The 16,516-nt window shown below is 39.9% G+C and overlaps 1 protein-coding gene across 1 annotated transcript in view; it reads right to left on the bottom strand.

Annotated features, from left to right (window-relative positions):
• Positions 1–14,397, bottom strand: part of CHP1 (calcineurin like EF-hand protein 1) — a 36,905-nt gene extending 22,508 nt beyond the window's left edge. The window contains exons 1-3 of the mRNA XM_059849471.1: positions 14,171–14,397; positions 7,964–8,036; positions 914–994 (exon numbers count right to left, since the gene is read on the bottom strand). Coding sequence (XP_059705454.1) covers positions 914–994; positions 7,964–8,036; positions 14,171–14,237 — 221 coding nt within the window. The 5' untranslated portion in view covers positions 14,238–14,397. The remainder of the gene's footprint in view (positions 1–913; positions 995–7,963; positions 8,037–14,170) is intronic.
• Positions 14,398–16,516: the final 2,119 nt, after the last annotated feature.

The following is a 16,516-nucleotide window of genomic DNA, read 5'->3' as shown; positions in this document are numbered from 1 at the left end:
TATCTTACTGATCTGGATTGCCTTGATACTTAGCACGGGACCTTGGCTGACCTGACTGCAGTCAGTGGCCCTGCTCTGCTTTTTGTGTTCAGGTGTGTACCCTTCTTCAGCAAGGACATCACCCCTTCCAGCTTTGCTGTCACCCCTAGCTCCTGCCTGTGGGGCTGTCATTGCTCACTGCTCTCTGACAAAGAGTTCTCTAGTTTCTGTGGGAACCAGCCATGTAAGTACTTCCCAGGGTGCCTGCTTTCTGTTTGGTAAACCCTGCCTTGTTTTAGCTGATGTTATGACTCGATCAAACAATCCAACCCTTCAATCAGTAATAGCAACTGTGTTCAAGAGATTCCATAGGACAACCCAGAGAGGCATAATGAAGAGAGACAATATTGAAAATTTGATCATCTCTTTGGATTTGTGTTGGAAGTGTCATAATCTAAGTCTTAAATGTAATAAAAACCTAAAATCAACCAACCAAAAAATACAATGTAATAACAATAGTACCCTTACTATATCAGATACTGTAAGACCAAATTAGTTAATTGTAATGCTACTTAACACAGAATAATGTTGATACAAGTTTGCATTAAGAACCAAATTCTATACAGGGCCTGGAATTTCTTCATAAGTGTTAAGCAGTTTAAGAAGAAGAGTGGAAAACTCTGACAGAAGCCTGAGTTTGTTAATAAATAAAGCCAAAAATGTCTTGTAAAGTCATAAAGTATTTCTCATTAAGAGAATTAAAATATGCTGAGGAAATTATGTACCACACACACACTGCATGGCAAGTTTGAAGTGTTCAGGTATTAGTCAATTCAAATTTTGTGCTTTAGCTATCAGCATTTCACTTCTATGAAAACTTCTGACAAACTACAAATTTTGTGCCTGCTCAAAAATTCAGTTTGTTGAAACTCACCCTTCTGGAAAGAAGGCATTGATAATTCTGTCTCCCAGTGGATTGATGGCAAGCTCTGGAATCCGCTGGAAGTCTTCACGGCTAAGGAAAGCAAGAACACAACCAGTCAGCATAAAGTTGAAGTCAGAGAAGAAGTTGCTTAAAAAGAATTCACAGTAAAACATCAGTGGAATCCCATTTCTGCAGCAAGACATTTGGTGATTTTGAAAATGCAACTTTTAAAATCATGTTTTCTTTATGACTAATGACAAAATAAAGCAAAAGACAATGCCAAACCTATATTGCATTACAAACTAGCAGTGCTCATTTATCATGTAAACACTTCTCAGACACTAACATCATTTGCGCTAGAAACTTAATGATGCCAACTAGTTTGCAGTGTAAGAAAAGGAAAGCTTCTGAAGTTGTTTTGAAAGAAATCCTTGCTCAATGAAAATATTCATTGGGGTTTTTAAATAATTATTTTGGTACTTAATCATATGAGTTGTCATGGCTTTTCCCGACTGCCTTATCTCAGATTCTGGAAGAATACCATACTTCTCTAAGCATACTATGGGTCATTAGCATGTTCTGATAGATTATTTTGTTTGTTTATGCAATAAATCTGTATCTTATTATAAATGCCAAATTTCAGATTATTTTCACTTCAGCCAAGCAGTATTCCTATTTTAAACTGGCAATTTTACACTTTTACAGGTACCTGTACAGCAGATATAATTTCACCAGTACAGGCAAATACTCCCTGCTCTTGCCAGCCATTCTCTTTTCTGGTCATGATTATTTGTACACAGCACAATATAAACACAGCTATGCTTACATTGTTATTCTACTGATCTGAAAGGCATCATGAGCTGTACTGCATACACATTTTAGAACAGTATGACATGAACACAGCTTCATTCTCCTATTAGAACTGCACTAGGATTTTCTCTTTTCTTTCAATCTGACAGACTGTCCGTGACAGCAAAGTGCATAATCTTGGTGTGACCAAGGCAAACACACCAAACGTGTCTTAGTGAGCAGGTTTGCTTGGTTTGTTTTTCCTTACAACCGAACACAGCAACCTATCAGTTAGTTCAAGATGCACTTTATAATCATCTAGATTTTAAATTGCAAACAGCAAGGGGGCTAAGCTGTAAAAAATTCCCACCCTATTCTGTCTGGATGTGCAACTTGACGTTTCCTGCCCAGTCTCCAGAAATATTGGCAGTTCCCTTCAAGTAAAATGCAGTCTTGCTCGTTTTGAAGTTGGGGTCAAAGTCTTAAACTTGATTACTGAATGTTTGCTACTTTTCAAAACTATGCTCACTAACTAAACTGGCAACAAGGTCTGACTCATGACATCATTAAACCAAAAACCTGGCTTAGTAAAGTAAAGACAACCAAATTTTGAGATTATTTAAATATAAAAGACTTTTATAATGCTGTGATATTAAAGGGTAAAAAAGAAATTTGCTGACTTATCACCAGTCTAGCTTGGGAAAGTCAGAGAAGCAAGATGTTCTAGTTTTAAATATATTCTAAAGTGCTCTTTGCACCCAGTCACCACCACAGCGCTGTTAAGAATCCTAATTACAGTGCATCTGTTACAACATGGTTAAACTGTCTGACCTTCTAACAGAGTGACCTGACCATATTTTAAAGTTATCCCAGCAAACTTCTGCTCTGACCAGCTCCCATGTTATTTTTAATAGGCAAAGTTAACATCTGTTTTGCATGATCAACTTGTTGCCAGACCCTTCAGGACTGCCGCATTTTAAGCTATTGCTGAAGGGCAAAGTATGCATTAATGATTTAAGCAGGAGATGCAGTGATGTGGAAAGCCTATGTCCTAATAACAGTATTTTAAAAGCAGAACTTCAATGTCAATGCTAACTTTATAACCTAAAAGCAGCAGCTGCCTTCTCTTCCATGTAGACCAAAATCCTAATCCTTCAGAAATTTTTACCTGCATGTAATGACTTTTTAGTATGCAGCCTCAGTAGACACTTGGCATTTCAGCCTCCAGTGATTCTGTTTTCTAACAGGAGATTAACAATTAACCACAAATAATTCCCTGGTTTCAAATCTATTTGTCCTGTCATTATCAGGGTTGCAGTAGAGCATTTTTGCTTATTAAGAGCACATTACTGAGTGAGTGTTATAACTGAAATAGCTGCAACAGCCATAAAAGCAAATGAATGTGAGGTAAGTTATTCTCCACTTTTTATAAAGCTAAGCTTTCCTGCAGTCATTAGGGACCAACTACACCTGGCTGAAGCTGGCATTTACATGAAATTTAATACCCTCTACTTCTTATGTGTTCATGGGCAACAAGGCTCTTCTAAGGTATCTTTACATGAACCTGACTCTTAGGAAATCTTTGCTTAAATGCAACAGGCAAAGCAACCTTTAATTGCATGTGAACATTATGCAGGCCAACGATTTAACACAAATATGCCAGTGTATTCATAATTACATGCAATTTGCAGTGAAGAATTTCTAGATTTAAGCAAGACAAGCGTTCCTAAGCATGACTATTCCGAACAAGGCACAGAGTAGATCCCTACTGTAAAGGTGGTTCTGCCTGATCCCAAAGACTGCAAGAAGCTTACAAGACTCCTTTTTTCCTTCCCTTTCTGGTTGTTCGTTCTCCTGTTACTTCTACACGTTAGCAAAATGCTGTTCCCTCACCAGGAATGAGGAGGGGTATCTAGAGCTGAGGAAAAGTAAAATAAAGGAAAGGAAAAAACTCCCACATATATGTGCATCAGAGGTGGTAGAGGAAAGGAAAGATGCCCAGAGAATACAGGTAACAAGAAATGACTTGAAGAAGGGAATAATTAAAAGCAGTAAGGTGTATCATACAAGTTGGTCAAAAAGATTTAAGAGCTTACTCCTGAAGAGGTTCCATTGCTCCATTCCATTTGTTAACATCAGCTTTGCATTCATCTAACCTTTTGATGGTCTAATGTATCCTGTATAAAAAACTCCCTACCTTCTCCTCTCCAATTAGCTTTCTGTTGAATTCACAACTTGAGGCAGTTCAAAAACTTCAAAAAATCTAAGAGCCCCACAGCTGACAATGAGGTGCTAGAAACCTGGAGAAGTTAGGGGGAAAGAATACCAATATCCCTCCCTTCAGGATTGTGTCATCCATCTCATCTAATTCCATCCTTACACATGCTCTACACAAATGTTAAAAGTTGCTTAACTATCACAGCGCTAATTGGTTCATAAACCTAAAGCCAAAGAGTATGCAAAAAAGGTGATAATTAGATGAGCAATAAGGAAGGAAAGAAAAAAGGCAGCACACATAAAGTGTGGTTGAAGATGCAAGTATAGACTATTCTTGTACCCTGTCTTTTACAATCCAAACCCATATCCTTCCTGTCTTTTCTATTTTAGATAAAGCTAAAAATGCTTTGCATTTGCTTGAGCGAAAGTAAAGAATTCCACATTCAGAGAGCTAGCTTATACATTTTGTAATCTTGCAGTATCTGTTTTAACTAATAAGACCAAGCTTGACATCTTTCCAGACCCAGATGGTTCAGTCAGCTGACAAAGACTGACAGATGGCCTGGCTGGCTCATGTTACCCTCCTCTCAGGATCAGAGGCTTTCTGAAGTTCTCCAAAAGACATGTGTGAACAGCTTTCATAAACATGAGACGTGCATAAACAGCTCAGTGTGTCTATTCTCTGTAGCTATCAGCTTTCAGAACATTTTCCCTTCCTTCCTTTTTCCATGCTTACCAGGCTATACCAATTACTGTATAGTAAAAACCACTTCTCAAGTGCTTAACCTGTCTTTTCCCCAATGCCCAAGAAACTACTGTTAAGTGGGAGGTTCCATACAAAAGTTACAAAGATTATGTACACTGCAAAGATTGCAGTGTACATAAGTAGCTCATTTTATAGCTCTATACATGTCTGTCTAGAGCTACTTACTAGTTGATAAACTTTGGAACAAAGGTATTCTTGTGTGGTGTACACTGCAGTACCAGCCCAACAGGGAGACTCACTAAGCAATCACATCCTTGCCCTGTTCATGCTATACTATTTCCTCATATTGGAAATCAGCATGTAAGTAAGGACACATGCACTCTTTTCCTCCTGAGCTATAGTTAGGATGTAGACAGAACAATTATATTCCAGATTTCACAATTTAGATGTAGCTATGGACAACCAAGAGTATCAATCTTTTGTTTTGACAACTGAGCATGTCACAATATTTAAATCAAAGGTGACAAAAGAATTTTCAAGAACAGTTTTGTCTTTTCCAATATGATTTTGTTTAGAAACACTCATTTTGTTTGGAAAAAGTGAAGCTAAAGAAAATTACAAAATTTTTCTACACTTTTAAAGAAAGGTGAAGGTAAACATGACATTTTTACCTGTAAAGGTAAAAATGGTTGTAGTCACTTAGAGAATAAATATGTGAGAGGGGGAAAAATGAAGCAAAAACCAAAAACTTTTTGAAAACCAAGCTTTGTGTTTACCAATAACCATCTCTAATATTTCATTTCTGTAACTCTTTAAAAACAAAGTGCCTTGAAATTGCACATAGGTACACTGGATAGAAATATCTGGCTATGAAAGATTTCTGCTTTTGATTATAGTTCCAGAACTACCGGGATTAATCATCATCTACCAGATTTTCTGTACAAAGTGCTCTTTACTTTGCCCTTCTTCAGAAGTGTGGCACACATTTAAAGATTTATTTCATGTCATAAAGAACTGACTGACATTTCTTTGCCTAACCACGGTCACATGAGTGATTTTGTCATGTTTGATTTGTAAGTCAAAGGTCTAAGTCATCCTTACGGAAACAATAAATCTTGCTCACAGGAAACAAACAGAAGACATACCTCTAAACTGTTTTGTGGTAGTAAGCAAGTGATAACTTCCTCTTACTTGTCTTAAAGCACCAAGTTCTCTTTGATCTGTATCTCAGAAACCAACATCTATGACCTTCCAAGTTGTAGTTCTTGCTCTCTCCTCAATCTATTTTTCAGGAAGTCGTTTTCCATTACTTAAACTTCATAGTGTTTGCATTTTGAGGGTACCAGAACAAGTTTTGAAATTGAATGCCACTCTCAAGTCAGACATGTTTGAGAGTGGGCTATGCTTAGGGGCCAAGACTGCAAGTTAAGGGATCACAATACACACGGTTGCTAGGATTTCCCAAACAACCTCCACTTCCTTTCTTAAGTACCACATGATTATCAACAATGAAGTCTGCCTCCTCCTGATGCATAATACCATGAAACTAAGCATTGTGCAACAGACATTCATAGCATATTTAATCAATTACTCCTCTTACATAAACTGAGTACAATCACTTTGACATTTATCCAAACCTTACAGATTCAGTAAGTGAATTTAGTGTTAGAGGAGAACATGCAAGAGTCGAGGAAGAGCACGTCCTAGGTTCAAATTGTGCTAGACTAATCCAGTAGCCATCACCTTTATTCATCAATGAATATTAAATTCACATATAATTTTAAACATAAGGAGTATTAACCTTATCCCAACCTCATCAGTGATCTCTACATCAGAATTGCCAATGCTACAATTTATATAATGCATTGGTTTAAGTGTCAGAGTGGGCTTTTGGAAGCTCCCGCATATCCCATCCCAAGCCAGTTTTTTACATGCATAATCCATTTAGTCATCCCTTCAGCTATGCAAGTCTAGAATTTACAGTACAGCCACAGTCCAAATCACTGGAGTCAATCAGCCACAAAACCTACAAAAAGCAAAAAGGGAGGGAGAGTATTTTTAACCCAAAATAATCACTCTGTAGTCCTGTTTACCATACAATTCCACATCCAATTACTTAAATGTTGAGAAGTCAGCAATTTGTGGCACCAGAAGGAACTGCGCATTTCCTTCAGGAAAGGAAACTGCAGTAAGCCCAAAGTACTGCCAAAGACCATGTATCTTACAACTTGCCACTTTGATCTTTTAAGAGGTGATTCCAGCATTACAGTTAGGTTGGCTTATAGGTAGGCCTATAGCTTTTCTGGGTTTTTAGTGCATTCTGCAGTCATATTTTACAAGAACACATACAAAACTTCAGTGACACCTGAATCACTGAATTTGACTGGGATAGAGCTGCTATGAAAGAAATTAACTCTGTAAGAGCCAGATCTCATGTTATGCTACAACGACGTCCCTCTCCCCTTCCTAGTCTCGCCTGCATTCTTCTCCAGCTTTCCTGTGCCATTGCGGCTATATGGTGAATGGGAAACAAAATCCATGAGAGCAGGAAAGGCTACAGAATGACAGCAGGCAGAGATATATTTTAACAGGCCATCATCTCACCACAGTTTACCTTTTGGTTGAGAATACTATTTTCTAGCAGACTTGGTCCATCAAAATGAAAAATATTATGCAGATAAAGACTCACCTTTATTTAATTGACTAAGCTGTGAAAAACCAGTTTACATCTGCAGCTTTCGAATTGTAGATAAGAAACAAACACTAAAGATCTTAGAATGTTCTGCACTACCACTTTAAATAACAGAATGTTTGTTTAGTCACACTGACTTGGTTCCAGCTCTTTCTTTAGTTTTAAGCATACTAATAGATATGGGTGTTCAACAAGAGGTGCAAAGTTAAATACAGTAAATGAATTGCAGATCCAAGTAGTGTTAAAGACACTGGATATCAGCAAAAAGTAAGTATAGATCTTTTTTCTTATGAAAGCCAGCATAAAGATGACACAGCAGAACCATTCTTGTATAAAATAGTAGAAGCATATAAAGAAAGGTAAGAAATAACAATCTAAAAGTGTTGTTTCACAATTCTGAACATTTTTATAAGACTCTGAATACCAAATCTGAACTTTTGCCTATTAACTACTACAAACTTTCAACACTACAGTAAAGACAGTTGGTACTTAGAGCACCTCAGCTCAACAGTTAAACCTTTCCTGTAGACAGTAGGTATGAAAGAACTTGTTACAACAGCCTCAGTGATTTACCAATGAGAAAAACAGGCAGACATCCTGCAACAGCAAGCCACCAATACAGATGTGCCAATGCAAGTACAGCCAAATTACCCACCTAAGAGTGCCATTTTCTCCTTTGTCCAGGCTGGTGAAGCGACTGTACAGGCGGGTGATTTGACTGTGGGAGACTGAAGAAAAAAAGAAAGAAGATGACACATTAGCATGCCAATGATTCCTCATAGGAGAAGACCTCATTACACTGAACTGCGCTGTTGCCAGAAGCTGTATTCAAAAGAGAGTTCACATAGAACCAGTTACATTGAAAGCACATGACAAGGAGCATTTAGGGACTTTGTGAGCTATAAATCACAGCTTAATATTCAAGAACCTACAAATTACTCATTCTTCAAAAATCCGTCTAACGCCATCTTCTACCCATTTCTATTTTTTGTCTTTAACAATTTTTGGTTATCTGACTCAGAAAATGTCAATTAAAAACAAAAAATATTTGATTCACAGTTCCACTTTATTTCCTTTAATTCCTTTACAGCTAGAAATAATCTGGACACAGCCTACACTGATGACCTCTATACCACTCATGACACTAAAGACCCCTCCTATAGTATCCTTCCTTCACTTTTGCTTATCTCTACTCCCATTGTCTGTTTTCCACCTAAAGACAGAAAGTGAACTCAGTTTCTCTGTACCTGGAAAGTGGTCAGAAAGGCTTTAATTTTTACTTTTCTTCCTTTACAGGACTGCTGAAATCTGAACATTTTGGGGTTCACAGAATAAGAGAATAACCTGACTTGGAAGGGACCCAGAAGGATCACTGGAGTCCAGCTCCTGGCCCTGCACAGCACCATCTTCAAGAATCTCACCATGTGCCTGAGAGCATTGTCCAAACATTTAATGAACTCTGTCAGGCTGGTGCTGTGACCCCTTCCCTGGGGAGCCTGTTCCAGTGCCCATTCACTCTCTAGGTAAAGAACCTTGTCCTAATATCCAAACTAAACCTTCCTTGTCACAGCTTCATGCTTTTCCCTCAGGTCCTGTCACTGCTCACCAGAGAGCAGAGATAAAGAAGATTTTGTTCCAGAACTTGGAGCCAAACATAGATTTATTATTAAATTTAATAGTATTTTTTAGATCCTGCACTCAATCAGCAATACTTTGGTGCCCAGCCCTCTGTTAAGATCTCTTTGCCTTCGAGGGAGTCAACAGCTCCTCCCAATTTAGTGACATTGGCAAACTTACTTAGTATGCCTTCCAGTTCTGCATCCAAGTTGTTTACAAAGATGTTAACAAGAACCTGCCTCCAGCCCTGAAATGGAGCCCTGCAGAAGCCTACTAGTGACTGGTCACCTGATGCTACACCATTCACTGAAACCCTTTGGCCCAACCTGGGAGCCAATTGCTCACACAATTCATTTCCAAGTTCTAGGACATGGGATTTAAAATTAAAAAGTCTATTTCTAAAAAAAAATTTGAGAATGAGTGGGGCTACAAAGGAAGCAGAAAGTTATTGCAGACTTTAAATCTGCACTTTGAAACATAAATTACAAAGACAATATGAAGTTCAGCATAACTGTGTCAACATTACCAAAGTACTAGACAACCCAAGATATTAGACAACTAGATCTTTAGTCTGTGATGTGAGTGGGATAAACCTCTACAGAATAGCAATTCCTTTAACACTGAAAGAACACTTGTCCTGGTTTCAGCAGGGACAAAGTTCATTTCCTTATTAGTAACTAGTACAGTGCTGTGGTTTCTGGATTTCATAGGAGAGTAACGATGACAACACACTGTTGTTTCGGCTGTTGCTAAGTAGTGCTTACCCTAAGCCAAGGGCTTCTCAGCTTCCCAGGCTCTGACAGTGAGGAGGTGCACAAAAAGCTGAGAGGGAGCACAGCCAGAACAGCTGATCTGAAGGGGCCAAAGGGATCTTCTGTACCACAGAACATCATGCCCGGTGTACACAATTACAGAGGGGAATTGGCCAAGAGGGGCCAGTCACAGTTTGGTCAACAGGAAGTAAGGAGCTGTACTGTGCTTCATTTGTCTTTCTTGAGTTTTATTTCTCTTTCATTACAGTTAGTGTTATCATTGTTATTATTAACATTTTAAAAATTATTATTATATTTTACTTTATTTCAATTATTAAACTTTTTATCTCAACCTATGGGTTTTACCTCCCCTCTTCCTGAGCTTCTCCCCCCCACCCTGACAGGGAGTAAGCAAGCATCTGTGTGGTATTTAATTGTCAGCTGAGGTTAAACCACAAGGCCCTACAGGAGATCCTGGCTTTTCAGACTCTTCTGATGAAGTTAATAAATACATGAAATAAGACTGAATTGAATGTTAATATGTATTCAGTAAAGGTGTTATTGTCTACAATGTTAAACTAGGACTTACTGTAATTTTCACTTTAAGTAGTTTTAAAAGCCTTCACCAGGACATGCACAGTGCTTCTCTTACTTGCTCAAGCTTATTTAGGAAGAAGTTGCACAGTAGTTGTTTGATCTGTGACAAGTGAGGCAAATTTATTTTTTCAGGTTTGTTCTTTCTTTCTTTCTCGAGGCTATTTGTTTAGGTTCAACAGTTCCCTCCTTCAGCATGACCTGCCAGCGACTGGGTTTTCAAACACATTCCCCCCCCAACCCCAGCCTTCTTGTCTCCTCAGCAACTTGCATTCTTTGCATAGGATTGGGCAATTTGCTCAGTTTCACCTCAGGCAACTTCTCTACAATCAGACTGGACAGCTTGCTCACTTTCAAGTTAAGCAACACACACACAGAAAACAAGTACCAGTACTCTAAAGACTTCAACCTTCTGCATTTCTGATTTAATGTTTTAGATACCATAACAACAACTGATGGTGGAAAAAAAAGAAGGCTGGAGTTAGATGTATTAGAAGCCCCACACTCCCACTCCTCCCTGTAAACAAAAAAGGTGATGAGAATTCTACTCAGCTACCATTCCCAAACTGATGTCAGCATCTACATTTTTGGAACATCACTGTAACAGCTAGTATGTGAGAAATCGTACGTAGCTGTTGACAGGAGAAGTGATATTTTCATTAACGTCACACTAGACAAAAAGCATATCATAGCTCTGTGAAAAAGGAGGATGATTCAGGTTCACCACTGTCTTCTGTCGTAATTTCCTTTTGGCTCTCATCCCTCACAAAAGCTGTGTCACTGGACATTCTCCAGTGCATTTTTAAGCAAAGATAAGGATTCTCTTAAATACCTAAGAGAATTAAGATCTGCAATTTATGACTGCTTCTAAGGTTATGATTGAAAATCTACAGTTAAGGCTTAAAATTAGCTGAAACATCATTTTATCTATACTGCTACTCCACTAAGATTCTCCTAAAAATTCAGGGTCAAGACCTCTAAATTAGGAGTTGCTCTCTCTATTTTACTTATGTTAAATCACTGTAAAGTTTTTAGTAATTACATATTCTTGTCTACAACAGTAGCATAAACTCATATAAATATATTTACATACTTAGAAAAATACATAAATATCCATCAGAAAAATCTATTATCTGCTACCATGCAAACATTTGTCCTCCTAAATTAAGGTATGAGCATTAATTTATTATTAATCCTTAGGTAGAGTGCTTCAAAGCATGGAAACTAAGGGTGTGAACCAAACAGTTTGAATACTGTTACATTCCAACAGCTTTCCAAAAGTTTGCAACAGAATGCAGACAAGCAACATCTTGGGTCTCTCATATGGTTTTTTTTTATAGCTGTTACTGAAATATCAAAGCAATTAGGATGAATTCAAGGTGTTTTCAAGATCAAATCTCAAAATGTTTATGTAAAAAGCAAACACTTCCCAAACATCATCATGTGAGATTTAGGACTGTCAACTTCAAGCTTCACACCTGCTGCTGAGAACCTCATGCATTACCTTTGCACATGACTCTGAACTTACCCTACAAAGTGCTTTTCACTACCACAAAGAAAAAAAAAATAAGAAAAGAATTTTAATCCAAGCAAATTTCATTCAAGAGATTCTGTCATTGCATAGCTTTTGAAAGACTATGCTTCTAGTGCCCTAAAAGACATGTTCTATATCTGTTCTGATGAAGAACATTAACATACAGTTTCTCACTCATGTCAATATCATTAGCTATTCAGTTTTGTGCTACATTAAATTGAGCAGAAGTTATATAATTCCACAGTTGAACTCGATCAAATTGGTTAAGTGTTCTACTCAGTGCTTCACACCTACCCCAGATGAGCTGCAGAAAACACATTTCACAGTAAAGAGGCCAAAAAGCAATCCTTGGGGCACTTATCAGACCACCAGTTCAAGATGGACTTGAAATGCTGCCAGATTTTTTCATGTCTACAAATTCCCTTTCTCAAACTCTTCAGTAGCTAAAGTACCATCAACATCAAGTTTCCAACAGACCACAGCAGTCTATTCTGTAATACTACCTTAGCATTCTGCCTGTGAACTTTGATCCAGATAACCAGTGTTTGTTTGGGGTTTTTCCCCACCTTGTATAAATATTTTCACCTATATGAAGCGTATAACAGTGCTAACAGCTTGGTGGAATTTTCCATCTACCTAGAGAAGTATAAAAAGCAGAGAAAAATCACATTCATAAACTGCAGTTACAGACTGGGGAGAAGAAGAAAATGATTGAAAATGTCAATGAGACACACTGTGATGACTTATAAGCAAGCATGAGTTGGAGATTAGCAATGGTTGGTTAACAAAGTGGTATTAATTATAAAATTTACGAGCTAAAAACACAGGAAAATGAATGAGGGTCACAAAGCTGAAACCCACCAGTCATAACTTTGATCACCCTCTGATGATACAAGAAAAGCATTTAGAAGCTAACTAGGGTCAAGTGGATTTATTGCTTACAATGCCTATACAGCCATCTTACTGGTATGTATTTAACGATCATATAAGTAAACTTTAAGGAATAAAACACCACAGATAAAATCAAATAGCAGCATGAGGAAGAATGTAAAACCTTCCAGAAAAATATTCCAGACTTGGGGTTTGGATTTTGAAGCACCTGTATAAATGAGAGGAAGCTACCTTTACTCCATGATCCTTGTACTAAAAAGAAAAAAGCAATAGAAGTTTTTGCTGGATAAACAGAATTTGACATTCCTATTTGTTTATCACAGCCTTCCTGTAGAAGGTTTTCATGACAGATGGAAAAAGGACCATGGAAACTATGTTAACTCACTCAGCCTACCACTACACTAGCACCAGTGCCGTCTTAATCTTCTTCTATTCCTTTCCTGTAGTCACTCATTTTCCTGACAAGCAACATCTTCGGTCTAATAAACTAACACTTCAAAAGAATATATGATACCATTTGTATTGCAAAGAAAACTGAAGAAAGCATTTTCAAGTAGCAAGAACAGATCAGAAAGTATATTCAGAAGAAAAATTGTCAGCTGGGCTTGGTATGTTAACCTGAGAAGTTTCCTGGGGAAAAAAAACAGCAAAGTTTGTGATACCTATGATGTTATGACCTCTGCTCACCAGATAGTTATGAAGGCATCCTGCATTTATTACCATTTAGTGGAACTAAATCATTTATTATCATTTGAGGGAACTCTCAGGTAATCATTCTATCAGGCAAATTAACAACACTGGAGTTTCACCTTCTCTAAGGTACTTTACGTTTATGCAGAACAACTCCATCAAACACTGTAGGGTAAAGTATCTAAATATTAGAGTCCAGCTTAAATAATGTTCTCCCAGTTGCTGACTAGTACAGGAATTTCACTTCTTTTTAGTTAATAACACTTATCTCTCGTGAGTTACGTTAGTTCTTTTATGGTTTAATGCCACTCAGCATTCATTCTGAATACCCTTACGGCAACTTTAGCACTAGCCCTTGAAACAAATAACACTTGGGGGAAAAAATTACTATCCAACGACAGCTTCTTTGGGTTAAAAACAGAGAGAAACTTCAGCACCAGGCATCGAGACAGACAACTCTTCAAAACCCAAGGAGTTACCTCTGACCGAATACAATACTGCACACACCAAGAGCACTGCTTCCTTTCTATCCCGCTGGGATCTCGCTGCTGCTACCGGCAGCGGTGGGGGGAAACCGAGAGGCGCTTCCCAGGTTTCCGCGGGCCTGCCAGACATGCCCGGCCCGGGGGCTACGGGGGCTGGGACCGGGTACTGCCCCGACGCGAACGCCGCGGACGCGCCGGCAGGGCCTGCCCAGCCCGAGGGACTGCGAGCGGCCCCGCTCCGGCCGCCGATCCCGCGTACTTCCCGCCCCGCCCCGCCGCACTCAGGCCCCCGCACTCACAGCCCGTCTCCTTCTTGATCTCCTCGATCTCCTCGTCCCGCAGCAGAGTGGACGCCCGGGAACCCATCGCCGCCGCTGGGCCCGAGGGGAAGGGAAGGGAGGGGCCGGGGGAAGAGTTACGCAGCCGAAGAGCGGCGACGGCGGTGCCACAGCCGCCCCGGCACAGGCCCGACCGCGGCCGCCCCGCTGCTCTGAGGCGGAAGGCGAGCGCGCACCGACTGCCGCGGCCCCGCCCGCCGCCGCTACCGCCTCCGCCCGGCCCGGCCCGACCCGGCCCCGCCCGCCCCTCACACCCGGCAGCCGCCCACGAACCCCGCGCGCACGCGTGTGGAAAGCTCCTGTGCGCTGCGGGAGAGCGGTCGGCCAAAGTAACTGCGTCGTTCTTTCTTTCCCGAGTTGATAGCAGCTCCCGGTCCTGCGGACTTGCTTTGTTTCGCAAATCGCAGAATCACAGAACGGCTGAGGTTAGAAGGGACTGCAATGGGTCAACTGGTCCAAGCTCCCTGCTCAGGCAGCCCTGGGCACAGAATCCCATCCAGATGATTCTTGAGTTTCTCCGGTGAGGGAGGCTCCACAACCTTTCTGGGCAACCTGTTCCAGTGCATAGTCACCCATACAATAGAGTTTTTCCTCATGTTCAGGCAGAACTTCTGTGCATCCATTTCTGCCCGTTGCCTCTTGCCCTGTTGCTTAGCACCACTGAGGAAAGCCTGGCTCCATCCTCTGACACCCTCCCTTCAGATCCTGATAGACATTGAAGAAGTCTTGAGAAGAGATTCAGTCATCTCTTCTCGAGGCCAAACAGGCCCAACTGCCTCGGCCTACCCTTCAGCTGACCATTCATCTTCATTGCACTCCACTGGTTGCTCCAGCAGCTCCACATTTTGCTTGTACTGAGGAGCCAAGAACTGAACACACCGGTTCTGATACAGTCTCGCAGGGGCGGAGTAGAGGAGCCCTGGTGAGAATCAACCCCCTCGAGCTGCTGGCAGTGCTCTTCCTAGTGCACAGGACACCATTGGCCTTCTTGGCCACAAGGACACTGCTGGTTCATGGCTAACATGTTGTCCACCAGGAGCCCCAGGGCTTTCTCTGCAGAGCTGCTCTCCAGCAGGTCAGTGGTAATGATAAGCTTTTACCCCAAAGAGTGCAACCTGATGCATGTCTGTATTTTTTTTCCCCTCCTTCATGTCAGTGAAGAGCTTGGAAACTGGCAGAAGCCCTCCAGGATTAAGGATAATTTTTGGTCATGGAATAGTCAATGGTGAAGTTTGCTTACTGTGTTTTGGGGCAGGGATGTCATGCCCACCAATAGTTCAGCATTTTAAATCCTTTTTGGGTCACATCTGAAATATTCATTTTTTCTCCTAAAATCAGTAGGAATTAGAATGTTGTCTAATTGCACAGCTTTTGTTCCCCAGTTATCTATAAATGAAATAATAATAATAACAGCTCACTTTGGGAAGGTCTTGGGAATTGTTGCATTAAAGCTTACTGGTTAAATAACAATGGTTAATGTTCAATGAGACTGCTAATGAAAGTAACTCCTCCAAAGGTATTTAGTTGAGATAAGAGTGCCCCTTGTTTACATCCTGAAGGCAAGTTCATTGGATATCTTGTACATGTGCAAGCCTTTCCCTTATGGACTCTGCTGAGAAGTTAAAATGCTTAAAGTTCGTGTTAACTTGATCTTACTTTTATTCACACAGGCAAAAGCATCTCTATAGAATGATCTGTTTATCTGAGCCTCCTTCACTAATGACATAAATATGGGAGCATTTAATAAAAACATTTCTAATGTCTAAAGGTCCTGTGCATTTCTATTGGCATCTGCTTTGCTTCAGGGATAGGAGCAAAATGCTGAGGGGCAACTAGCTAGAAGTTATCTACTGGACTTACCAAGTGATTAACTTACTTCATTCTGCCTTCTTTTATGTACTTGCTTTTTCTATATGTAATAGTCTGTAAATTAATTAGTTGTAGTTCAATGCTGACTTTGTTTCTGATGGGATGCTTAAGTCATTAGACTTAACTAGTCTTTAACAAGTGTCCAAATATTGCTTTTCAGCACTAGAATATAAATTATTTTTGTCATTAAATTAACCAGATTCAGGGAAGGGAACAGCAATGCTTTTTGAGTATATTGAAATACTTCCTTTCACAGGAGGAGAAGGGATGGGAGGTGCTTGCTGGGAGAACCACAACTCACACTGACTATAATTCTGATTTTCAAACTCAGTTTTGCCAAGTTTGTTTTCCTCAGCTCTGAAAAGGTGAACAAGGTGGTGGGTATAAGGCTTCTTCCAAGGTAAAAGGTTCCTCCAAGGTATTGTTTACAATTCTTCT

This window comes from Haemorhous mexicanus, chromosome 6 (assembly GCF_027477595.1).
Source record: "Haemorhous mexicanus isolate bHaeMex1 chromosome 6, bHaeMex1.pri, whole genome shotgun sequence".
In the NCBI taxonomy this organism is placed as follows: domain Eukaryota; kingdom Metazoa; phylum Chordata; class Aves; order Passeriformes; family Fringillidae; genus Haemorhous; species Haemorhous mexicanus.
Note: the sequence above shows the minus strand (reverse complement) of the source record. Positions and strands in the feature narration are given on the sequence as shown.